Raw genomic sequence first — 24,261 nt, 5'->3', positions numbered from 1 at the left:
CTAAATTTCTATTATTATCTGTTAGGATTTAAGAAAAATAATTTTTGTATCATTAAAAATCTAACTATTTGTAACAGATCAATTACCCTTCTCAATGGTTAATTGTTGAATAATTTATGATTATGAAAGTTTTATCACCCGCAAATATAAAAAGTATGCACATCCTTTAAATATCATGACTTATATGTTCTTTAAATTTTTAGGTGTGTTTGGTATAACGGAAAATATTTTTTTAAAAAACAAAAAGTAATTTTACTCATTTTTCGGTGTTTTGTACGTAAATTAAGGAAAATAATTTCTCTAGAGTATTCATAAATGATTTAGATACAATAAACATGAAACCATAAACTTTCGAACCAACAACCTTCTAAACTCACAAATTCCATAAACTTAGGAACCATTAAACTTTCGAACCCGTAAACTCTATAATTTATAAACTAGCAAACTTCCAAACATATAAACCTCCGAACTCATAACTTTGGAACTCGTAAAATTTTGAATCTGTAAATTGAAAAATAAAAAAATCACTTTTTTTTTTTGCCACAGGAAGGATGTGTGTGCAGAAAAAGGGGGTGGGGCGGGCGAGGCGAGAGGGTGGCAATGGGGATGGGGATGGGGTGAGGTGGTGCAGAAAAATAAAAAAATAAAAAATTAAAAATACAAAAAAAATATATTGGGGATTAGCAGGGTGGGTTGGTGACGGAAGAAAAAAAACTAAAATTTGAAAAAAAATCTTTCTGGAGCGAGGGGCGGGAGAGGTGGGGTATGGGAGAGAAAGGGGAGGGGTTAGGGTTAGATGTGATCCTAGGTTAAGTTTTTGAAAAATATTTTTCTACCTTTTTCTAGAGAAGTTATTTTATTCAATTTTCAGTAAAATATAATATCTAAAAAAATATTTTTCAAAATTATTTTGTGCAACCAAACAACGAAAAATGAAAAAACATTCCACCAAACACACCCTTTATCCTTTAAAAATAAAATTTGATTTCAATTCAACTAACTCAAGTAAAGGAGATGAAAGTAGTTGACTGCTTATAGAGGATAAAGAAAAAGATCTTAAAGAGTAAATAATTAAGGTATCGCAATGGACGCTAGTGGAATTTTCGGCTAATTATTAGTCCGAGTCCAACAAGGTATTGGAAAAAGAGAGATAATAATAATAGTAATAAAATTGAAGTTAAGGAAAAGAAAGTTTTGTAAAATTGTTGAATTGCCAAGAAGGCGGAAAGACACTCAAAAGAACTCAGTAATCAGCAGCAGACTTGGAGAGCAAGAGATTCCGTTCCGATCACACAAAGCGTATAAGAATTGCTTCTTCATAGACTCATCTCCGTCTCACCTTTTTTCTCTATTTAATTCTAGATTCTTCTATTCGGAAACCCTAGTTTCCTCCGTCCAAACCAGTTTTCCTCAGTCTAGATTACAATGGAGATCGACTCTGCCGAGTATCAGTTAAGGTGTCAGCTTACAGGTCACGAAGACGACGTATAATTCTTCACTCTGTTTATATACTTGCATTACTAGCACTCAAACTTTACAATTGTTTTTTTTTTTTTTTTGTGTGGATAAATTGCAATTTTACATGTGAATTTCAGCAAAACGTAATGTTTCTCCTTAAGACAGAGGAACTTATTCAGTTTTTTGTTGCTCAATTGATTGGATTCATGAATGCTAATACTACTGATAATGAAACTTCCATAATTAGTCACTTAAAATCTTCATTGAAGAAATTTGTTGATACTTGATACACATGCGGAGAGAAAATTACCGGTCACGTCTCATTATATACTTGCATTACTAGCACTCAAACTTTACAATTGTTGTTTTTCTTGTTTGTGGATAAATTGCAATTTTACATGTGAATTTCAGCAAAACTTAATGTTTCTCCTTAAGACAGAGTAACGTATCAGCTTTTTGTTGCTCATTTGATTGGATTCATGATTGCTAATGCTACTGATAATGAAAACTTCCGTAATGATTCACTTAAAATATGTTCTTATTGAAGAAATTTGTTGATATATGTTATTGCATATGCGGAGACTTATGTGAAATTTCATCTTGGAATGTGGAAACAATTTTGTGTCTATTACATGAATGATTGCTTTAGTGTCAACTAATTTGTGTTTGAATTCGATAAAAAAGAAGAATCTGTATCAGCTTTTAAGTATTTTTCTTTTTATTTGTACTGATTATACACAACTAGGTTCGGGGGATATGCATATGTGACAATGTTGGTTTTGCGACATCATCTAGAGACAGAACCATTAGGTTTTGGTCTCCAGATGAATCAAACCACCGCAATTATACTACGTCAAAGATATTGCTAGGGCATACAAGTTTCGTTGGGCCACTGGCTTGGGTTTCTCCCGGGGAGGAGTTTCCTGAGGGCGGACTTGTTTCTGGTGGCATGGACACTCTTATCTTGATGTGGAATTTGGCTACTGGAGAGAAAATTCAGACACTTAAGGGTCATAAGTTGCAAGTTACAGGTGTTGCTTTGGATGGCTCAGACGTTGTATCAACATCTGTTGATTGGTATGTGAGATTTATTACTTTTTACCGAACATGATACACATCATTCTTTTTGCAGCAGAATTCCTCATCCTTATTCCTGATTAAAAAAAAAAATTCCTCATGCTTGTCAATCTAATCCGATTGACCTTTGTTACTCTAGTTGTACAATTGAAGAAAGAGAATTTGCTCGTCAATTTTTTGAACTGAATTAGCCATTGTTTTACTCTCAGTATATACTAGGTTTCTAATTTGAGTGACAGTGGGCACTAAGTCAATAGTTGAGTATCATGGCAAGTAAATGGAGATAGATCTTAAAGTGGAGGTAGTGTGAGCTTTAGAATGAATTCGAACTTTTGTTAGTGTAAAAGTTATCCGATGTTGTCTATATTACCTCATTTTGGTAATACAAAAAATGTATCATAGAGTGGTAAAAAGATTCTATTTTAGAAACTACTTACTAAAAAAAGATTCTCTTTTGACAATTGGGAACTATGTGTTTTAACAATGGATCAACTAGAATTTGGAACCAGGATGTTTCTAGAGTAAGAGAGTCTTAAGTAATTTGGGATGAATTCTAGAGTAAGGGAGATAGAGTGAGCTTTAGAATGAATTACAATTTTTATTAGTGTCAACGTTATCCAATATTGCCTATATTACCATGTAATCGTGGATCGAAAACAACCTCTCTACCTCACACAAGGTAGGGGTAAGGTTGCGTACACCCTACCCTCCTCAGACCCCACTTGTGGGATCACGCTGAGTATGTTGTTGTTAAAAAATCTATCATAGAGTGTGGTTAAAAGATTCTCTTTTAGAAACATTAAAAAAAGATTCTCTTTTGACCATTGCGAACTGTGTGTTTTGACAACGAATCAACTAGAATTTGGAACTACGGTGTTTGTAGAGTAAGGGAGTCTCAGTAATTTGGAACTTCTATGTACTAGCATGGTTGACATATCTTTTTGCTCATGCTTGTTGGAGCGTCCTGGGTATTTCCAATTTTGGCATTATGCCAGTTAACTTCTTTACATATGTCAAGGTCTTGTCCTGATAGCATCCTTTCTCGCGATGTGTCAAGGTCGACAGTCGTTAGTTGTTCGCATTTGCATGCCTGTCTAGTATTCCCCTCTTCAAATACCTTACTGGGTGCATGCCTTTCTGATGTTCCCCTTGTTAAATGGTTTGCCTACTGTTCTTTTGCGTCAAGTTCTGGCTGGTTACTGTCCTTTGCATGTTATAGGAGACATGCTTATACTTACATCCACATGTCAGTGAACTTCTTCCACCAACTTACAGGACCATTTTATTATTATCTGATTTTTTTTTTTGTTTACATGTTCCCTGACACAGTACATTAAGAAGATGGAGGAAAGGCGAAGAGGTTGAAGTTTTGGAAGCTCATAAAGCAGCTATCCAAGCAATTATTAAACTGCCCTCAGGCGAGCTTGTTACAGGTATGTATTGAAGTTTTGCATTTTTACCCATTTCTACTTTTTCTGTTCATCTCCGGACACCCTCTCTGAATTTTTAAGATCTTAAAACTTTGTTACAATCGATTCACCCATATTACGAGTTATCTGCGTTTCTACTGCAACTTTTTCAGCTTTTAGCATCGTCAAGATAATGTAGGTTGATACTAAAAAGATCAGTTTTTATATTGATTAGCCTGTGACTGATGCTAATTACGTTGGTATAAGGCTCAAGTGACACAACGCTGAAGCTTTGGAAGGGAGCAGCATGTATACACACTTTTTCTGGGCATACAGGTTTGATGCGTGATTTATTCATGTGAATGTGGCTCTGGGATATTTTTGTGTCTTTTATGTTTTTGTTTGTCTTTGTGATCTCTTTTGAAAGCACGTCTGCTACTTTCTCTCTTCATCTATTTAATTTTGGTTAATGTCTCTCTTCAAGTATGGATGTTAAGCAAGTATGCATTAAAAGGAAACAAATATGGGTGGTGTTTGATGACTTATGGATAAAAACATTGTGATGGGTCTTTGATCATTCTAACTCTTTGAGGTCATTATCGTTCTATCTTCTTAGCCCCTTTTTGATTATATCTTTCTGTGTAAAAGCATGTTTTTTCCCATTGCTACGGTTGTTTGCAATGCACTCTCATGCAACTCCTTATGCTTGTTTGTCAGCCTTATCCTTTTCAAAGGTTTCATGCTGTGCTTATGATATGTGCCTTATGGATCGTTGCATCGTGCAGATACTGTTCGAGGCCTTGCTGCAGTTCCTGGTCTAGGAATTCTTTCTGCATCCCATGATGGGTAAGGTTTTGCTTTCTATTGTCATTCCTTCTCTTTACAGTTGTTTTTGATCTTTACTGTGCTATGCTTAGTGACCTTTGGTGCAACATACAAGAACTTCTGACTTGGGATCTCAGAGGAATTTCATCTGCTTAGTTTAGTAAATAGTCGGGCAAGAGTTGAGAATCAAAGAAATACTCTATCTCTGAACTCGTCAAATGATTTACTTCTGATGTGACCCTATGAGTGCAAATTGTGGAAGAATATCTTGAAGGGGTCAGAAGAGTTCGATGGCAACATTAAGTTCAAATTAGGGAAGAGAAGTAGAATTCATTTCTGGAAGCACAAATGGTGTGGTGACAACTGACAACAGCCTGAGCATTGGCTTTTCCAACCATTTTTAGTGTCTCAAGTCAGTGGAACTTGATAATCTAGTCAAATTCACATATTTGATGACAAAACCTCATGAGGTTTGAGATTCCTGAGGGATTTACAAGATTGAGAGATAGAAAACTACAAAGAACTTTATGGAATTACTCTGTTCAAGAGTATCGTATAGTTAGAATAGGACAATTGGAAATGAAAAGAAAAGGTGAGCAATTTATTCTTGATGGAATCCTTTTGTCACATGCTATTAAAGAGAGAGGATGCAGGGTTCCTGTCCTATCAGTTTGGATTCCTAGGATGGCGAGGAAGGTATAATCTTCACATGGTTGACAACAAGGGGTCCTAACTGCAGAATATTTTGGAAAAAAGGATCTTAAATTTGTCAGCTGGTATTTTATTTGGATAAACTTCCAGATGAAGATGTGGGGCATTTTTTTGAGATGGGCGAAGATGTGGTCCATTTTGTCGGTGCATTGCAGTTGCAAGCAAGTTCCATTGGTCTTCGCTGAATGTTTTGGAGTCCGGTGGTCAATTCCAGCAACTGTAAAGCTTGTTATGTTTAGTTGGGCCTTGAAAAGGAGGATCAGGAGATGAAGGGCATGTGATGTAGGTTTGTTGGCTGTTATGCCGAGAGACCGCTTGAAGAGGTTGAAAGTGAGTTTGTACACCTGAGAACATGCTGTTGTTTTCTATTAGCTTTTGCTGCACTCATGAGCAGTGGCGAAGCCAGGAACTTCATCTAGGGTGTTCAAACTTGAAAGAAGTAAAAAAAAATTCCTGATAAAGGGTGTTCAATATATGTTATATACCTCTAAATTCTAATATTTTACCTATATATACAGTGTAATTTTTTGACGATGTAGCTTCGCCCCTGCTCATGAGATCCCTGTTAGCACAGATGTCTGGGTGTCATCGTGAAGAAACAGATCTTTGTGTAGGTTCTCTACTTTTTGTCAAAAAATGAACCTCTAGGGTTCACTCCACCTGCTTATTAGGTGCATGGTTAAAATTCTAAAGTTACTCTGTTTATCTCACAAAGCCTCTAGTTTAATCTTTTTCCTTTTTGTGCTTTTTCATCTTTAACAATGTGTAATTTCTAATCTGTACATATCTCATTTTACAGTTCCATCAGGCTGTGGGAACTTAGTGGTCAAGTTCTGCTAGAGATGGTTGGTCACACTTCTATTGTCTATTCTGTTGATGCTCATGCCTCCGGGCTTATTGTCAGTGGTAGTGAGGATCGTTTTGCAAAGATCTGGAAAGGTGAGAATCCTTTTTTCCTTTTTGGGATTGCTTGTAATTCATCCATTGTAGTTGTGCACATTGTTTTCTTATGAAGTCTCTATATATGCAGCTCTCGCCATTTAACTAGATAAAGTTTTGTTTCAGAAATGAGGATACTGTTGTTGATGAAATGATTTGAACCACTTTTTATAAATTGTGAAGACGGGAGTAGTGCATGCAACTGTTCTGGTAGTTTCCTATAGAAGTGAAGGCTCTTTGGATTTTAGCCTCTGAATCAATGTGTTTGTACTTCAGTGCTTACTCTCTTGGCGAGTGGTATTTGTTCTTTCTTCTTCTTTGCTCTGCTAAAACTGTCATTGGTCTCCTCGATTAGGCACTGATTATTATATAGTAATATCTCGAAGGTCAATTAAATAACTGATGGATAATTGAAAGTCCCTTCTCATTCCTACAGAAAGGGGAAAAATGTATCACGCCCACCTCATCCTTAATTGTGAAATTCCTGTATAAAGAAGAATACTAAGTTCTGAATGGTGAATGCTTGTTGGTGGATATTGAGACTCCACACTCCCTCACTTTTTATTTTGATGAGGTTTCTTTGACAAAGTACAGTTTCAGATAACTGGTCTCTGAAAAGGTTGATTCCTTTTAAACCCTCAAAAGTCTGTAATTTTGAATTCATTGATACCAAACTTGCACAAAACGCAACTCTTTCATTGTTTTACCATTGAGGATTCCATGTAGGCTGCCCTTAGTCATAGTAGCCACTGCTGTATCCTAACTGTAATTTGTTAATGTGCTTGACTACCTTGATTTTCTTACATTATGATATTTCTTATTTGATTGTCTCCCCCTGATCATGGACGTGACATCACTATGTGGCAGATGGAGTTTGTGTCCAAAGCCTAGAGCATCCTGGTTGTGTTTGGGATGCCAAATTCTTAGACAACGGAGACATTGTTACTGCATGCTCTGACGGTGTTGTGCGCATTTGGACAGCCCATCAGGATAAGATTGCTGACCAGCTTGAACTAGAGTCATATGCTGCCCAACTCTCACAGTACAAGCTCAGTAGGTTCGGCATCCAGATCCTTCTAATTACTCTTTCTCTGCCATAACTTTGTGGATTCTGATTAGTCCTTGCAATATCCCTTTTGTGTAGCATTAACTTTTCTGTGATTATTAGTGTAAGATAAAATACTTCGCCTTGCTGTGCTCGCTCATGATAATCATGTCGCATCAAGTCTACAGTTACAAAATCTGTTCGAGTGTCGTCTTTATGTTTTTGTTTTCTCCTTTGTTTTTTCCTGTGTTATAAAAGTGCTTGCTATCTTAGGAAATTCTAGAATTTCAGGTCTGGTGTGTACATGAAGTTTGCCGAAATTAAACCTCTTTCTAGCTGTTCTCTCTCTCTTACATGTTGTTCTTGATTTAAAAGATGCTCCGAGGAGCTTTGCTATTTATTTATCTAATTATATATAGGTTGGTCTGATTCAAGTTTTTATGTCATTTCATCTCAGGAAAAAAGTTGGAGGGTTGAAATTGGAAGAGCTTCCTGGGCTAGAGGCCTTACAGACCCCAGGTTTGATTATTATGATATAGCCTGATGCATATTGTTATTGTCCTAATTATTAATGGTTTGAGTTGGCTCATTGTTTTTCATAAGTTGTCTCCCCAATTTACTGTTGGATCAATCAAAGAAAAGTGTCTGTAATTTGAATAGTTGGATATGTGACTGATCATGCCTGACTATGCCTTATAAAAAGGACTAAGCGGTCGTTGCAAATATATTCCGGCTAATAAGTCCGGAGTCGAATCCCACAGGGAATTAACCTATCAAACACAGCTATTAGACTCGCACGAACTCACACAATCAATCTTCAGAAATAATTAAGTAACAATTTGGATGTTTACTAACTAAATATTATGTAATGAAAGAACAACAATTAATAACTAACTACTACGGTTTGTAGACAAGAATTGGAATGATCTAAGGTTGTGATTTCCCCTATTGTCGGAATCCTTTCCGCTACGGCTTCTATAAATTTGCCTAAGTCTTCTATACCGATCATGAGCACTCTGACTGTCGTAACTCTTTCCCGAGTAATTACCACAATTTACTAGACATATTCTCCCGAATTACACTAGCTGGCCTTAAGTACAACTCACTCAGATCGCACCAAGGTTTCGTTATCCCTAATCCCACCTTTAAACCCTCCGTATTGATCCCTCATATACGTTAGGAGTGATGTTGTTCAACAACTACCTAAATATGCACTCTCTCCCGAGTAATACACACTAAATAGGCACAGTCGATTGAGGGCCCTTCAATCGACAACAATAATAATATAGCTGAACAAATAGAGAAAATACTACGACAAATCTATATTAACGTAACATGAAAATCATCCTCCAATAGGTTCCATCAAAACCCTAGATTAGAAGTTTAGCTACTCATACTCATAGTCACAATATCCAAAGTATTTTGCATAATTAAATTACAAAGTAAGGATAAAGGGATGTAGAAATCGATGAGTCTAACTCCCAACGGTTGTTCCACGAGCTATTCTTGCCTCCGGTTGCAAAAGTCCTCAAAAGTGGCGTTTTTAGGCCTATTTATATGTGTAGGAAAAGACCTAAACGTGTAGGTCAAGTCCTAGTCAAACCATGAGACGAAATAAGTCTTTAAAATTCGGAATGTACACGCCCAGACCTGGCCTCGCGAGGTCTACCGCCAGCTTGAGCTCGCCCCAGGCCTGGCGTCGCCAGCTCCAAAGCCTGGTGGACCTCGCGTTACCCTTCGCCTGGCCTGCTCTAACGCTCACTTTAGGGCTGGCTTCGCCAGCTTCCTCATTTGTAGGCTGCTCACTTCTTTCTTTCTTCTTTTCAGCTGTTTTCGAGCACACTTTAGACTTTAAGTATTCCTTTTTCTCTCCTTTCATCTCCAATTCACCTACACATAAAATAGACTCCGTTACGCACAATTAAAGTGTAGTTTATCATTAAAGCATATAAAATGCAAGGCAAATAATGTACGAAATTATGAAATTATAGCCACACATCAGTGACATCAAAATTAGAAAAGAAGAAAAACAAGTAGTTACTTATTCATTTATATTCGCTTTTTCCGATATCGAAGTTCTCTCCTCTATCTAATGGTTTGTTTCTTGATGTGTTGAGCAGGTACTAGTGATGGCCAGACTAAAGTTGTCCGTGAAGGGGACAATGGAGTGGCATATGCATGGAATATGATGGAACAGAAGTGGGATAAGGTAATAATAAGATTTATGTTTATATTCTGTTTTCACTGCTATATTCTCCAATTTGATCATATATTCGTTCCTAGTTTTTTTGGGCTTTTTGAGTTTTTTTGTTTTTGTTTTGGGGGCACCTATGGAGGTGCTAGGAGGAGGGGGGGGGGGGAGGATCCTCTGCTGTGTTTATTTGATAGTTTCTTGTGCTCAATAGCTAAAACTTTTGTTATGAATAGGCATGCCCATCCTATAGCTAATGTGTATTAGCTTATGTTACTGCTCTTGCATTTTACACGGCATGCATTTGTTGAGGATGCATGTTCTTCTCTTTAGTCAAAATCGCGCTTGAGTAGCTTCTGTTACTAGACTGTTTACATACTTGACGCTTTTGTCATATGCGTGCTTTGTTTTCTCATTGATCTGAAATCATGTCATTAAGGTGTCTGTTTCTAATGCTGTTTGTTATCAATTTAGATTGGTGAAGTGGTCGATGGACCGGATGATGGCATGACACGTCCTCTTCATGATGGAATCCAATATGATTATGGTAGGCACTGCTTATTCTGCTCTACCTTTTCTCGCTGGTCTTTTCGAGCTTTTACTTCCAGTCACCATTTAATTTATTTTTTGCATCCAGTGTTTGATGTTGATATTGGAGACGGTGAACCTGTTCGCAAATTGCCCTACAATCGCTCAGGTATTTTTGTTTTTGCTTACTGTTCCAGGTTATTGAAGGAGAATGCATCTGTAGTATCTGGAATTATGCTCTGCTTTTTATCAGCATGGTGTTGGGAACTCTTAATGCTTGGCCACTCCTGACTCTGACTTTTCTAAGATTAAGCATCCATGGTCATGCTGGACTATCTTCTGTATCTCTCATGCAGAAAAATGTTCCAAGAGACGGACTTATGCTTTGTTTGCTGCTCCTTCATTTATTGAGTTTGCATATGTTTTAGAATGTTTCTATGGATACCTAAATTGTATTAACGGGTTTTTGAATAGATATGGGACTTTTATGTTTTTTTTGGTGTGTGTTTGTGTGTGTGTGTGTGGGGGGGGGGGGGGTAGTGGTTAATACCACTGGATTTTAGTCATGTATTTGTCAATACATTTGCTATCTGGATAGGTTTTGATAATATGTTATCCAGTTGGGGAATGTTTTTCTGATTTGTCATTATTGCCTTTACTTAAAAATGTTATCCATATTTATGTGAATTTTTCTAATTGAAATAATTTTGGCATGAAAACTTCAATGGCATGATTTAGGTATTTATTTTTATGTTGTTGAATTTAAAATTAGAAGGGGAGGCTTGGCGTAACTAGTAAAGTTGTTGCCATGTGACCTAGGTCACGGGTTCAAGCTGTGGAAACAATCTCTTGCAGAAATGCAGGGTAAGACTGCGTACGATAGACCCTTGTGGTCCAGCCCTTCCCCGGACCCGGCGCATAGCGGGAGCTTAGTGCACCGGGTTGCCCTTTGAATTTAAAATTATCAGAACTCTTTAGTTACATTAATTGCTGGAGGAAAGATATGTAAGTAGTATTTTAAGGATGATTTATAAGTAGGTCCTATCACTTACATATAGGTTTAAGTTACATTTTAAAGTGAAGTTGGCACTAAGGAAGCAAACCGAGAGGAGATCAAGCTTGAAAGCTTGGGTAAATATTCCCTGGAAAGGACGTATATGTGTTTCTAATTCTGTTTTGTTTTTTTAGGGTTGTTGCACTTGTTCCTGCATGCCATTTACATGGATTTTTATGTTTTGAAGTTTATGATATGCACAATCTGGACTTATAAATGTTTTCTTTTTTCTGCTATCATTCTGTATCTAATTTCTTTTTTGGGCATCAATTCTCTATTTCTAAGGCAGTCCTTCCTGATCTGATATCCGAACATTTGTTTGACTAATTGACAGATAATCCATATGACGTTGCTGACAAGTGGCTAGTCAAAGAGAATCTGCCTCTTTCATTCCGTGAACAAATTGTAGAGTTCATTCTTCAAAATACTGGTCAGAGACAGTTTACTCCAGATCCATCATTCCGTGATCCCTACACTGGCAGTAAGAAATTTTTATTTGGTTATGGAATAATCTTCACTTTTGATTTCTCTGATGCTTCCACTTTGTTCCTCTGTTTTCATGGTGCAAAAACATGTCTCATAGTTGTTCCCATTTTCTTGCTTGCAGATAGCGCTTATACACCTGGTCAACCTTCGAAGTCAGTTGGTAAGTTTGGAGTATTTCTAAAATGCCTTGTTTCCCAATTGGCCCTTTTTGCTGTCATTATACTATCAACTTACATTTTGTCATTATTACTTGCATAACAGCTACTGCAGCAAAACCTGCTTTCAAGCATATTCCCAAGGTACTGGATTCGATTCTACAGCCAGTCAAATGGCCTCCTTGTTCTGCATATTAATGTATATCCAGTTATATAACTGCAGGCACAGCTGCAGCCAAGTATGTTAAAGATGATCATTTTAGAGTTTGTTCTGTGTCATCATTGGTTTTTAGTGCAGCACATATAAGTTGCTGAAATTTTAAATATTTATAGAGGATTTTTAGTTATGACTATTAGAATAGTGCCAATTTGTTTTTTGGCACTTCAAAAAAAAAAAAGAAGAGCTCTTTTGGCTTCTATTCATTAATAGCTTTACATTATTGTAGATGTTTTATGATAGGAAATAGCAAATAGATTTGTTTGACTCGCTTTAGCATTCAGTAATCACATAAGTATAATTCAGCATGGCTTGTGATCAGGATTGCATAGTCAGTCCAAGTATACAATAAAAGGTAATTATGGATTATGGTGAAGTAAACTTATTGTATACTTAATGAAACTTATGTACATATTACTCCATCTATCTGGATGAATTTGATGGTATGAGAATGGTTTTTCCCCCTATTCTGCTTGTCTGGTTTTCTGAAGCTTAGTGCGGAGAAATGAACTGTGTCCAAATATATGAAGCAACCATCATATTTGGCTATTTGATTGTATTACAATTCTGAAAGAAGACCAACCACCTCTATCCAAAAAAAATAAAATAAAAATAAACAAAGACAACCGCACAATTAAGTCCACTGTTATGCATGCAAAACTATGAAAAATAAAGCCAACTGCACAATTAACAGGCTTTCATTTTCTTTCCAGAAAGGAATGCTCGTCTTTGATGCAGCACAATTTGATGGTATCCTCAAGAAAATTTCAGAGTTCAATAGTACTTTACTGTCTGGCTCGGTAAGTTTTGTATTTGTATTCGATATAAATTTTTTTTGTCCTGCCATTCACAAGATGTATATAATTTTTTAATGACTCTTCCACCTTGGTATGTATATAACTAACACTATAAAAACGATAAAAAACTAACATTTTAAAATGGTTGCTCATCTTCTTGCAATTGAGTGATTAAGTAGTTAATTTGCTTTGTCCGCAAAATAAGTGTCTGAAGTCTTTATGATCACTGAAATGGAATGTACCTTTATGCTGTCATGTTCAAAATCTGAAATTTGATAAAGGTCTATTTTCCTTTGTGTGTCTTGTCTCATTACTAACACTTGTTCAATAAATTATCCTGAAGGAGCAAAAACATATGGCGTTGACTGAGGCTCATATGTCCAGACTGGCTTCTATCCTTAATGTTTTGAAGGACACATCACACTATCATAGCACTAAACTTTCAGATGATGATGTTGCAGTGGTGCTGAAGTTGCTAAAAACTTGGCCGTTGACGATGTTATTTCCAGGTGACTCTTCTGAGATATACTATTTGAATTAGAAGCAATGGAACGTTGGCATTGAGTAATGACAGTGAATGCTACGTGTTAGTAGGAATTGATTATCAATTTCAAGGCCTGTTTGGTTTGGATCTCTTAACATGTTTTAATTTGAATTCCCTGCTTTAATAATATTCAAAATGAGGATTAGTGTTTAATTTTTGTAAGTACGCCATGTGCTAGTGATATAGCCACAGTTTAATTATCCTTATTTGTATTCACTCAATTATTTAATAATCACTTATTCAACTAGTGAACATCATTTCCTCAATTTAGACGAAACAGGCTGTCAGTGCAGCTAAGTTTTGGGAAAAACTTTAGTTTTATTGTTGGTTCGTGTGTTTTAGGGTAATATATCCATTAAAGGAGTTGTAGAGCCAAAGCTAAGCAATTTCAGGTGGTTGTCAAATGACCTAATAAAAAGTGTATGTTTGCCCTGACTCTCTCTTCCTTATATTTCAGCTTCTCTATCTCTTTTTTTTATTGTTTGCTCCCCCCATCCTTTTTTAAACAGGACATGCTCAGATTTCATCTCTAACTGTGGAATAGATTAGCTTAGTTCATAAGCAAAGACCTTTTGGATTTGGATTACTTTTATTTGATTTTTCTTGTGTGCTCAAAGTTTCCCTAATTTACTAAAATTTGTGTTTATTCAAACTGTTTCAATTCTTCCACCTTTGATCATAGAAATGGAAGTTGTTGAGAAGAAGTAACTCAAAAGAGATTGCATAATTTTCCTGGGTAGCTATATATTGGATATTAGAGTTGTTCCTGTAAAGTGGTTGATGCCATGCTAGTCCTTTTGCTATGAAAGAACATAGACATGGCTGTGCTTATGCAAATCCAACTTGATTATTCTTAAAGGTTGTCTTATTCTCTTATTGTTCTGATGTTTGTTCATCTTCCTTGGCAGTAATTGATATTTTGAGGATGATTATGCTGCACGCTGATGGTGCTGCTGTACTTTTCAAGCATGTCAAAAATCCCAATGGTATTGAATTTGCAATCTCTTTATGACTACATTGCTTGTTCTTTATGTGGAAGTGTAGTTATGAACCACTTCAACAAAAGGTTCTGTGCAATTGTTTCATAGTTGTAATTGGAAATTGTTCCCTTCCTTTACAATATGAGTGCACTCAAAATCTAGTTACTGTAGCTGTGAGTGAGTTAGGTGGTGAATGCCATCGTCCGCTGCTTGCCTAACATGCAAAAGGGGGTGGGGGTGAATCTTGAATTTACCAGATCTTCTAAATAATTTTTGAATGGCGATGATTACCAATTTTTCTACCATGTGGGTTTCACAGTGACTCTTGTTTTCTAATTCTACCTAGTGACTCTTGTTTTCTGATTCTACCTAGATGTACTTATGGAGTTGATCAAGAAGGTCACTACCAGTCCTCCATTTCCTGCAAATCTTCTGACAAGTGTTCGGGCTTCGACTAACCTCTTCAAGAATGGATCCTATCATGATTGGTTGTTAAAGCATCGTGGGGAGGTTAGTGATTGTTCCATGTTGAATGCTGTGGTGGCCATACTTGCTAGGAGGTCTCTTTTTAGAAGTTAAATTTGCTCAGTATTTTTTTTTTTTTTTTTTTTTTTTGAGAATGTTTCCCCTTGATCCTTGTGTTTTTGAGTTGTGGTTGTTGGTTAACGCTTGGAGTTATTGGATTGATGAATACCTGCTTAGATGTCTTTTATTGCTTCCTACCAATCGAAAAGACAAAAAATTTGTTGCTTCCTGTTTGATGTAAATCCTCCAGAATTTCATGCGTCCATGCTGAATAGATCTCTGCTGCTCAACTTGAAAACTTGATTGTTATTTGTTAGCATCCTTATTTTCTTCTGGTGAAATTGGATATTAGTGCTATAAACATTCTCTGAAGATGTGCATACACTTGTTTATTTCCATTACTGTTTTTGTTTTTTATGCATTTTTAGGGGCCTTTGTGTGACTTGTACAGATTAACAGTGATTTGTGTTGTTTTTCCTTTTCCTGTCCTTGTAGGTTCTGGATGCCTTTTCCACTTGTTACTTATCTTCCAATAAGAATGTGCAGTTAGCTTATTCGACATTGATACTCAAGTAAGTAGTTGGATAAACATCTGTCTGGATGACTGTCCATTGCATAGTTAATCTGTCTGCTTCATAACATTCACGTTATCTGTTGCATCAATTCATATTTATTGTGGTCGTGTAGTTTTACACTTAAAGCATCCAAAGTCTAGCCCTTTAAGTTGAACTAATGGAAATCTTGTTCTTTTGACTTTTTTGTGCATTTAACTCATCAGAACTGCTTCTTTATTTTTGTTTGCTCTCTTGTAGCTATATCATAAGCCATTTCGCCTCTTCTGGTAGACCCCATAGAAGTGTGATGATTTAATTAGGTAGTAATTTCGGCGAAAAAATGGAGTATAATCAGTGAATTCATCCTTCTAAACGGTAGAACATGCACATAAATTTTGTATCGTGTTTAGGCTTCGGGGGATGAACTGATTATAATCTAATCGATTTGCTTTTTTTCTTTTCTGGCTAATTCACTCATGTACTAGCTGATGTTGTGTGATGTTTTTAGTTTCATATGCATTGAAGTAGAAGCTTTGGCAGACAACATCTCTCTCCAATAGAATCGGGATATTGAAAATTCTTTGTATAAAACTAAAAGCCCCTTTTGGCCTCTCCCTTTGCCTCTCTACTTTCAACATCTCTATTTTAGCCTTTTCTGTTCCAAATATTCAATTGCCTTAACTCCAACGGACTACGTGCAGTTGACTTGATTGATTTCCAGAAGATTGACGTTTCACTCCCTACTTTTAAAACAGTTTGACAACCTAATTTTTTTGTTCATTCAAGAATATTGTTCCTACTTCTAGAAGGATAAATTTTCATATGATATTCAACAAATTATTTTTACATAAGACCCTCATCTCCTGTTTTCCTGTTATCAACATAACCTTTATCCTTACAATATGTTTAAGAAAGCAAAAAAATTAACATGTGATCGATATTTGTTCTATCCTATATGGAACTCATTCCTTTTTAATTTGTTTTGGAAAGTATCACAACTTTCTATATTTGGAAACTTTTTAACCGTAAACTTCCCATTTTACCCTTAATGACATACTCATATAGCCATAGAAATTCCATAGCATGTCTATGACTACAAGTTCTAAAGGTACTTTTGGTATGTGCCGAAAGTCTTTTTTCTTCAACTTCGTACCCAATCAAACGCTGCCATATAAAATGAACCGGAGCGGGTACATATCTATTGGGACAAAGCAAACAAAACCATTTAGTAGAAATGAACTGAGTGGGCACCCAAGGGTGGGCCTAGTGGTCAATGAAGTCGGGGAGAGCATGAGGTCTTTGGTTCAAATTTTGTGCTTGTGGGAGGTAGCAGGTACCCTGTGGAATTTGTCGAGGTAGCGAAGACCACCGTCATATATTAAAAAAATAAAAGTGCACTGAGTGCTGTCCAAAGGTTTCTGAAATAGAAATATGTGTGTACTACCTTTTCGAGCAAGTTAATTATCTAGGCCTTCATGTCAATCCTGACTAAATTCTTCGACTTGAATTTTCAATTAGAAGCCTTCTTGGGAAAATCCCAATTTAAAACATTTGTGGAGCCATTTTCATCATTAGAGAGAAAGCCATGCCATTAGAGGTATGTAGGAACTGAACACGCTATCTTCCTAAAGGGTGGAGGATAAAACTTCTATTTTTAATGAACAAAAAATGAAATAGGAGGCATGGTGAATGAATTAATGGCCTAGTTAAAGTATTTATGACATTCTGAGTATTAGTGGAAGTAAATGAATACAGACAAATGCAGGCCATGATCGTGAATATGTATTAGTTGCAATAGTTCCCGATCTCTTTTCTGATCACTTAGTTTCAACTTAATCAAGCTAAGACAAGTGGTTACACATTTGCTCGTTGCATTTTGGTTAACCTATTTGCAAAATATTTTACCGCTTTTATTGCTAGGTAAATCAGATGACGATGATGAAAGTAAAAATTATTTTTGTGCATGGTTACATGAATCTATTTCTGCACTGCCCTTATTTCTGATATTATCCAGTTTCAACTATTTTCTTTCACGTTATAATTCTCACCCAGTGATTGATTGAGTTTACAGCTATGCTGTTCTATTGATTGAAAATAAGGATGAGGAGGGGCAGTCTCAAGTTCTTTCGGCTGCGCTTGAGGTATTTACCATTTAGTGATACTTCTTTGACTCTGGAACTATGACCTTCCCTTCCCAATTGTCTCTACCTTCCCCTTCCTGTGTCTTTCACTTCTACTTCTGCGCAACAAAGTATTAATGGTGTTTTGGTGGGAATACCTTTTCTACCTGAAGATTGCAGAAGAGGAAAGTGTTGAAGCCGATGCAAAATTTCGGGCTTTAGTTGCCATAGGATCACTGGTATGTTCTGTACTCTCATAGCTCTGTTCTTGAATTTTAAGTAGGAAGTATGCCTCAAACCTATACATTTCTAAGCTCTCAAGTAAGGGGCACCTAAAATTTGTTTGTTTTACTTCTGTTTTTAATTCATAATATCTGAACTGTTGGCTGTTGAGATTTTGTTCTTGCATGTTTGGAACTCCATTACTTAAAAAAAAGTTTTGAAGGGTTCAGGCATGAACCAGTAACTCCAAAATAATGAACAGCGACAGTTGCTATGCTGTGCCCATGATGATTTCACTTTAAAGTTGGCATTTTCTTGTCGATTTCGTCTCTCATCTCTGTTAAATTGATTGCACGAAACATGGAAAGTAGATCCTGTAAATGATTCCAATCTCAGTGCTGCCTTGCTAATCTCAAATCCCAGAACTGATAAACATGTTAGTCCCTACTGGACTCATCAATCTTACTCTAGGAGTTTCATCATTTCTTATATAGCTTTATTGCATCACAGAGAATCTTTTTAGCGATGTCTCTTCCTTTATAATGGTATCCTGCTCCTTATTTTCTCAGTTAAGTGTTGTTGTAAGTTGGAAATCCTAGTAAATTTTTGTTTTTGTTTCATTAATAGATGCTTGAGGGTGTCGTAAAAAGAATTGCAATGGACTTTGACGTTGCAAATATTGCAAAAGCAGCAAAGGCATCTAAAGACACAAAGATTGCTGAAGTTGGAGCAGACATTGAGCTCATAACAAAGCAGAGTTGAGCTTAAGGTAACGCCTAGAACTATGAATCGGACGTCAAAATGCATGAAATTTTCAAAGAAACTTAAGAACTTTCAAATTTGCAATCGGACGTCCGAATCACGTCAAATCAACTTCGTAGCCTCGATTGTGGTTTATGACATTTTTTCCATAGTGAAGTTGGACGAAAGAGAATCATGCTGTAGTTGTTTACAGCTTTGGTCAACAAGAAGGATGCAGATAGTCTCTTCGGCAGCTAGTATGTTTGTAGCTGTAGGAGAGTTCCTTTATCTTTTATATACATGAGAGCGGCTCAATATTGTTGGTGGCCTAAAGCCAAATATTAATGAGATGCCTTAATTTTTATTAAAAAAACTTTCATATATTTTACTTGACTTGAAGTTTATTGGTTTGTTCAATTTTTGAGATGCAAAGTTATTAATATTCTTTTATAATTGAGTTATTCTAATAATTTTTCTCAGTCGATAATATCATTTATATACTTAATCTCTAATGAGATATTATACTAGGTAAGGTTTTATCAATTTTAATTTAGAAAAAAACATGTTCTATAAGGAATATACGCATTTGAAAAACAATCAAGTCTTGTTATGTGATTGAGTATATCGATTAGAGTATTCTACTTGTACTATGTTCTCTAATGTTTTTAATATGAAATATATGTGTGACTTATGTTTTAATTGAGGTTAAGTAAATGTTTCTTTTAGATTCTTATCATCTAGTGATCTTAATTTTTCTCACAAAATAGAAAATTAAAGATATTTTCATATGATTCTAATTATTCAAATCTCAACGGCTAGCATCAACAAATAATCAATTTTTTCCCTTTTTCTATTAAAACCATATTTTTTAAAAACTTTAATATACTCCAAAATTTGTACAGATTGCTATCATGTAAATCGAGTTAACTTCCCCATCTAATTACACATTAGCAATGAAATAGTTACCTTTCTTCGTACAGACTTTAGAAGGTCAAAGAAAAAAAGAAGGTTCTTCCCACTAATTACGGTATATCACTTTAAATGATAGATAATCGCTGGCTACCAAACAATCTTTGAATTTTTTCTCGATAGAATCAATATTTATTTAACTAATAAATTGAGCAACAATTTTAATGAGTATTGAAAAACAAATTATCGGGCTAAGTTCCATATTCAAAAAAAGAAAAAGAAAAAGAAAAAGGAAAGGTTGTTGGTCGGGTTAGTTATAGTGTGAGAGTGACTTGACGGCAGTTTTCCACGTGGCTATACGTGTACATTATTCAATTGTTTATTATTATAAAATAAATATTTAATAGTTAAGCCAAAACAAAAATTACCTCAAGAAATTATTCTGGTCTCTAGATGAGAAGCATCCGGATAGAAATTTCAAGTTAAACAGAGCGAGCTGCTTTATTAAATTATTAATCATAGTAATCCAATTAAACTCCCTAGTTTAAAATTGACTGTTTCATACTTCCAAAATAGCGCGTTGGATGACTGTTGGTTCGAGGTAGTCTACTTTTTTCTTAGGATCGTTTTGTCATATAATAAATGTTATTAATAATATGTAATGCGATATTATAAAAATAATAATTTTGTATCAAATTTATTTATGTTTAGAACTATAATTTGCGATAATATAATAAATGTTATTAATAATGGTATTGTTAGGTATTTGTGATAGTTTTTAGAACTTGTGGGTATAAGTCATGTTTTATATTTTTTCAAACCAAATTTCACCCAAAACAGATGTCCAAATACACTTTCATTTTCAAATCAAACTTCACCAAAACTAAATTTTTTAGAATAAATTTGAAAATCTATCATCAAACGCTAGTTTAAACACACATACTAAATAACATTGACAAATATGCATATACTAGTAGACTGAGTGACTGACCAGTAGTTGTAAATAATTAGGTACCTACCGACACTACAGCTGTGACTAAGAGAGAAAAAAACCTTTTGGGTATACAAGTGTAAAGTTTTAACCAAACCCATTCTTGATTTCCCCTTTTTTCGTTTGGTGTCATCCATTTGCCTTTCTCAGCTCCTTTCAAGATTCCTCGTCTTCTAATTCCAGGTGGGTACTCTCCTTTTTTTTTTTTTTAAGCTTACTCTGTTATATATTTTTAATTTGCTATGTGATTTTCTGTGATTGGATCTGTTTTGCTTCTTCTTATGAAAAACTTGCAACTTTAAATAATTTTTGATAAGATAATTTGAGGGAAAATGAATTAAATGAAGTGGGTATATGTTTGTATTGAGATCCTAGGATTAAATTTTGGTGGGTTTAAGTTCCACTGTGCTAGGATCTTGTTCTAGAATATTGCTTGAAATAAAGGTGACTAATTTTATCTTGTGGGTAGATTTCGTTTGTGAATATTTGATTTTATCATATTTTGGGTTGCTATGGATATATCATTGCTTTCTATTGGTATAAGTATCAGATGCATTTGTTGATAATGAGTGCTCAAGTTCAACAAAATTAGGTAGTCAACATTATGGTCTAAGTTGATTATGAATCATTTGGTACTTTAAAGGGCATTGCACCTAAGATAAGGGAAAATCATGTGAGTTTGCACTTCATGGAAAAAAATCTCTCTTTTTTGGATAAGCAATGTTTCATGACAAAAATAGCTTATAAAGGACAAACCGGTGCACTAAGCTTAGGCAGGTTTGGAGAAGGGCTAGGCTACATTGGATCTATTGTACGCATTCTTACCTTTCATTTCTGCAAGAGGATAAGGGAAACCATGTGAGTTTGCAGTTCATGGAAAAAATCTGTCTTTTTTTGATAAGCAATGTTTCATGACAAAAATAGCTTATAAAGGGCAGGCCGGTGCACTAAGCTTAGGCGGGTTCGTGGATGGGCGAGGCTATATTGGATCTATTATACGCAATCTTATCTTTCATTTCCGCAAGAGGTTATTTCCATTGTTTGAACTTGTGACCTCATCCTCACACGGCGACAACTCTTACCATGGTGCCAAAGACTACCCCAGCTTATACTGAACTAAAATACCACTGTGCCTTTCCCTAACAAACTAACATCAAGAAAACACCTTCACTTATATGCAGGAACGAGTGTCCTTGGAAGTTGGTTTTTACTTAAATTTATGCAAGAAACATTTTCATTTCCTTCCAACTCGGTTCCTAGTCTATGAAACGTGAAAGTTCAGGAGGAAGATTGACGAAGCTGAGGGTAATAAGTTATTTACATTATTTGATGTTCAGGTCTTGGAAAGTAATAATACAGTATGGAAATTTGTCCATATTAGCTTCTTCAATACCCCAAGCTGAATCATCTAATAACTTCTGATAAAAAACATTTAGGCCTTTGGCGAGTAGCATTACGTACTATTATTATTTGATTTTCATTTCTCTTTTTCTCCAGAAGGCCATTTAAGTTATTTTTCATGGTTCCCTGTGTAAATGGACACAAAAATTGTTATCTTTATTTGCTCTATGTTTGGTTCACATTTTCTGATCCCATTGTATACTCTTTCTTTCTTGTTATTCCATTCCATGATGTCACTACATTAATAGAAGTCGGGCCTCCTGTTATCATTTGCTTGCAGGTTTTCAATTCTGGACAGGTGAATCAATGGATGCTTTGCGTTCAGCAGATATGAATTCTGACCCTGGTGATTTTGAATGCAATATCTGCTTTGAGTTAGCTCAAGATCCTATAGTCACTCTTTGTGGTCACCTTTATTGTTGGCCATGTCTTTACGAATGGTTGCAAGTTCATTCACATTCCCACGAGTGCCCAGTATGTAAGGCTCTCGTAGAAGAGCACAAGTTGGTTCCGATATATGGACGAGGCAAATCAAGTTCTGACCCAAGATCTCGGTTAGTACCTGGGATCAATATACCTAAGCGTCCAATGGGACAGAGACCTCAAACCGCTCCATCTGTAGATATGGACTATCTCCGACATGATGAATTGGATCCCATAGGGGGGTTCATGCCCATGCCCATGCCCATGCCCATGCCAAGTGCAAGGTTTGGAAACTCGATGTTATCTGATCTTTTTGGAGCTATTCCAGCTTTTTTTAACCTTCATGTACATGGATTTCATGATGCCACTGTTTATGGGGCGACTACAGGAGTCCCTTACCTCTTTTCCGGTTCATTTCACGGGGGTTATGCTCATGGTTTCCATTACTCTAACCACCTAGACGGAACAAAATTCTTTATGAAGATGCTTTTCTTGATCATCGGTTTCCTCCTAATCATTTCCCTAATTTCATAAGGCCTGAAGTGTTATAGATTAACGATGTGTAATCGTTAATCATACAAGTGTATGTATCCTAGTGTGCTAGACCTACATATGTGTAGTAAACCAGGTGCAACTCTCCAGCACATTGTTATTAGTTAGAATTAGGTATGTACTTAGCACCAGAATCTGCACCAAGTTTTTCTCTTAATAAAAAGCTGGTGGAGCTTCTTCTTCTTCAAATTGTTCTGTAACTATTTAACAAGAGGGTGATGTTTGGGACTGATATTTGAGTGAATTCTTGATTCATATCCATGGTAGTTTCTCTTCTGTCCGTCTGTGAAGAATTAATCCAAATACCCACCCACCCAACATCTTAACCTAAAAATAGCTGGTGGAGGTATGATATATGCATAATTTATATATATTATATGTGTACAATTATGTATAATGAATGTATAATCTATGTATATGGCTAGAAAAGTAAACAATGAATATGGCTGGCTATTTGTGTAAAGATCCCAAATGCAGATCGTTTGCATCGTCTGGCCATTTTAAGGCTGCTCTTTGGATTCTGTCCCGGTCGGCCAAATGTTGGCTAGTTTTGCCGTTAAAACAGCTAGATGAATATCTTTTTTGTTTTTGTGTTTGTGTAGACAAAATTAACGCACTGGATTAGCTAGGGACATAATTAAATAGTGATCTGATAAGGGCCATTTGTGTAAATGCCCCAGTAAATGCTAAGGCGTGACAAGCGGATGGGTCGGGTTGGATATGGGCGGGTTGAATACTGGTAATGCATCCGACGCAACCCATATTTAGTACATATAGAAATTGGGTTAACCGGCGGATAATATAGATATTCATATTATCCATGGCTTCTTGAATATGATCACTTTGGAGAGAGTTTCTAATCTCCCAAAGTTGAGGAACTCCCAATTTGAGTCTTTGTAAATATGAAAGTTAAACCCATTGGTTATTCATTTTTTAAGAGGATAATATGGATCTTATCCATATTTGACCCATTTTTAAAATGTTTATTATCCAGCCTATTTTTTAAAGAATAATATGGATGGATAACTTTTTTTTTTAATCCATTTTGCCACTACTAAGCCTTCTGGTTTTGATTAATTGTTTATTCTTGGTACTACTCCCTTATAATCTCTTGTTTAATAAGAGGAATGATTTGTGTCGAAGCAACTTTCTTATCTAAGAGATGATAATTTTTTTTTAATAATTATTATTACTTACGAATACTAAATGAAAGATAATTAGGATATACCCCACACGCAAAGCAATACTTGAGAATTGTTGGAGTGTATGGGATATATTCCTTGTACGTAAAGTTAAAGGAGGTCCTTATTCTTGCTGTTTTCATGGTTCACTTTCTAAGGTTAGAATCTCCATTTTTCTACACTTTGCATAATAGGGGAAATTGAAATTTCAGCATTAAAGCAAGCA

The 24,261-nt window shown here is 35.7% G+C and overlaps 2 protein-coding genes across 2 annotated transcripts; both read left to right on the top strand.

The window, feature by feature from the left end:
* Positions 1-1,078: 1,078 nt before the first annotated feature.
* On the top strand, positions 1,079-18,971 carry LOC104099671 (uncharacterized). Its single transcript, XM_009606727.4, has 22 exons — positions 1,079-1,485; positions 2,204-2,535; positions 3,865-3,968; positions 4,212-4,280; positions 4,730-4,790; positions 6,280-6,419; positions 7,287-7,476; positions 7,922-7,983; positions 9,585-9,673; positions 10,130-10,202; positions 10,293-10,352; positions 11,572-11,718; positions 11,845-11,883; positions 11,985-12,022; positions 12,809-12,895; positions 13,236-13,401; positions 14,345-14,422; positions 14,790-14,926; positions 15,437-15,513; positions 17,567-17,636; positions 17,789-17,854; positions 18,465-18,971. Exons 1-22 carry the CDS (start codon positions 1,426-1,428, stop codon positions 18,597-18,599), a joined length of 2,280 nt encoding a protein of 759 aa, XP_009605022.1. The 5' UTR covers positions 1,079-1,425; the 3' UTR covers positions 18,600-18,971.
* A 1,515-nt stretch (positions 18,972-20,486) lies between these two features.
* LOC104099672 (uncharacterized) lies at positions 20,487-23,130 on the top strand. The gene is made up of 2 exons (XM_009606728.4): positions 20,487-20,661; positions 22,160-23,130. The coding sequence occupies exon 2, from the start codon at positions 22,186-22,188 to the stop codon at positions 22,834-22,836; it is 651 nt and encodes a 216-aa protein (XP_009605023.1). The 5' UTR covers positions 20,487-20,661; positions 22,160-22,185; the 3' UTR covers positions 22,837-23,130.
* Positions 23,131-24,261: the final 1,131 nt, after the last annotated feature.

This window comes from Nicotiana tomentosiformis, chromosome 1 (assembly GCF_000390325.3).
Source record: "Nicotiana tomentosiformis chromosome 1, ASM39032v3, whole genome shotgun sequence".
NCBI classification, from domain to species: domain Eukaryota; kingdom Viridiplantae; phylum Streptophyta; class Magnoliopsida; order Solanales; family Solanaceae; genus Nicotiana; species Nicotiana tomentosiformis.
This window is presented reverse-complemented; position numbering and strand designations above follow the sequence as displayed.

Coding starts and splice junctions, on each gene's coding strand:
- LOC104099671 (XM_009606727.4), top strand. CDS start 1,426: ATGGAGATCGACTCTGCCGAGTATCAGTTAAGGTGTCAGCTTACAGGT. Junction 10,203..10,292: donor TGGAATCCAATATGATTATG/GTAGGCACTGCT, acceptor TTTTGCATCCAG/TGTTTGATGTTGATATTGGA. Junction 13,402..14,344: donor GTTGACGATGTTATTTCCAG/GTGACTCTTCTG, acceptor CTTCCTTGGCAG/TAATTGATATTTTGAGGATG.
- LOC104099672 (XM_009606728.4), top strand. CDS start 22,186: ATGGATGCTTTGCGTTCAGCAGATATGAATTCTGACCCTGGTGATTTT.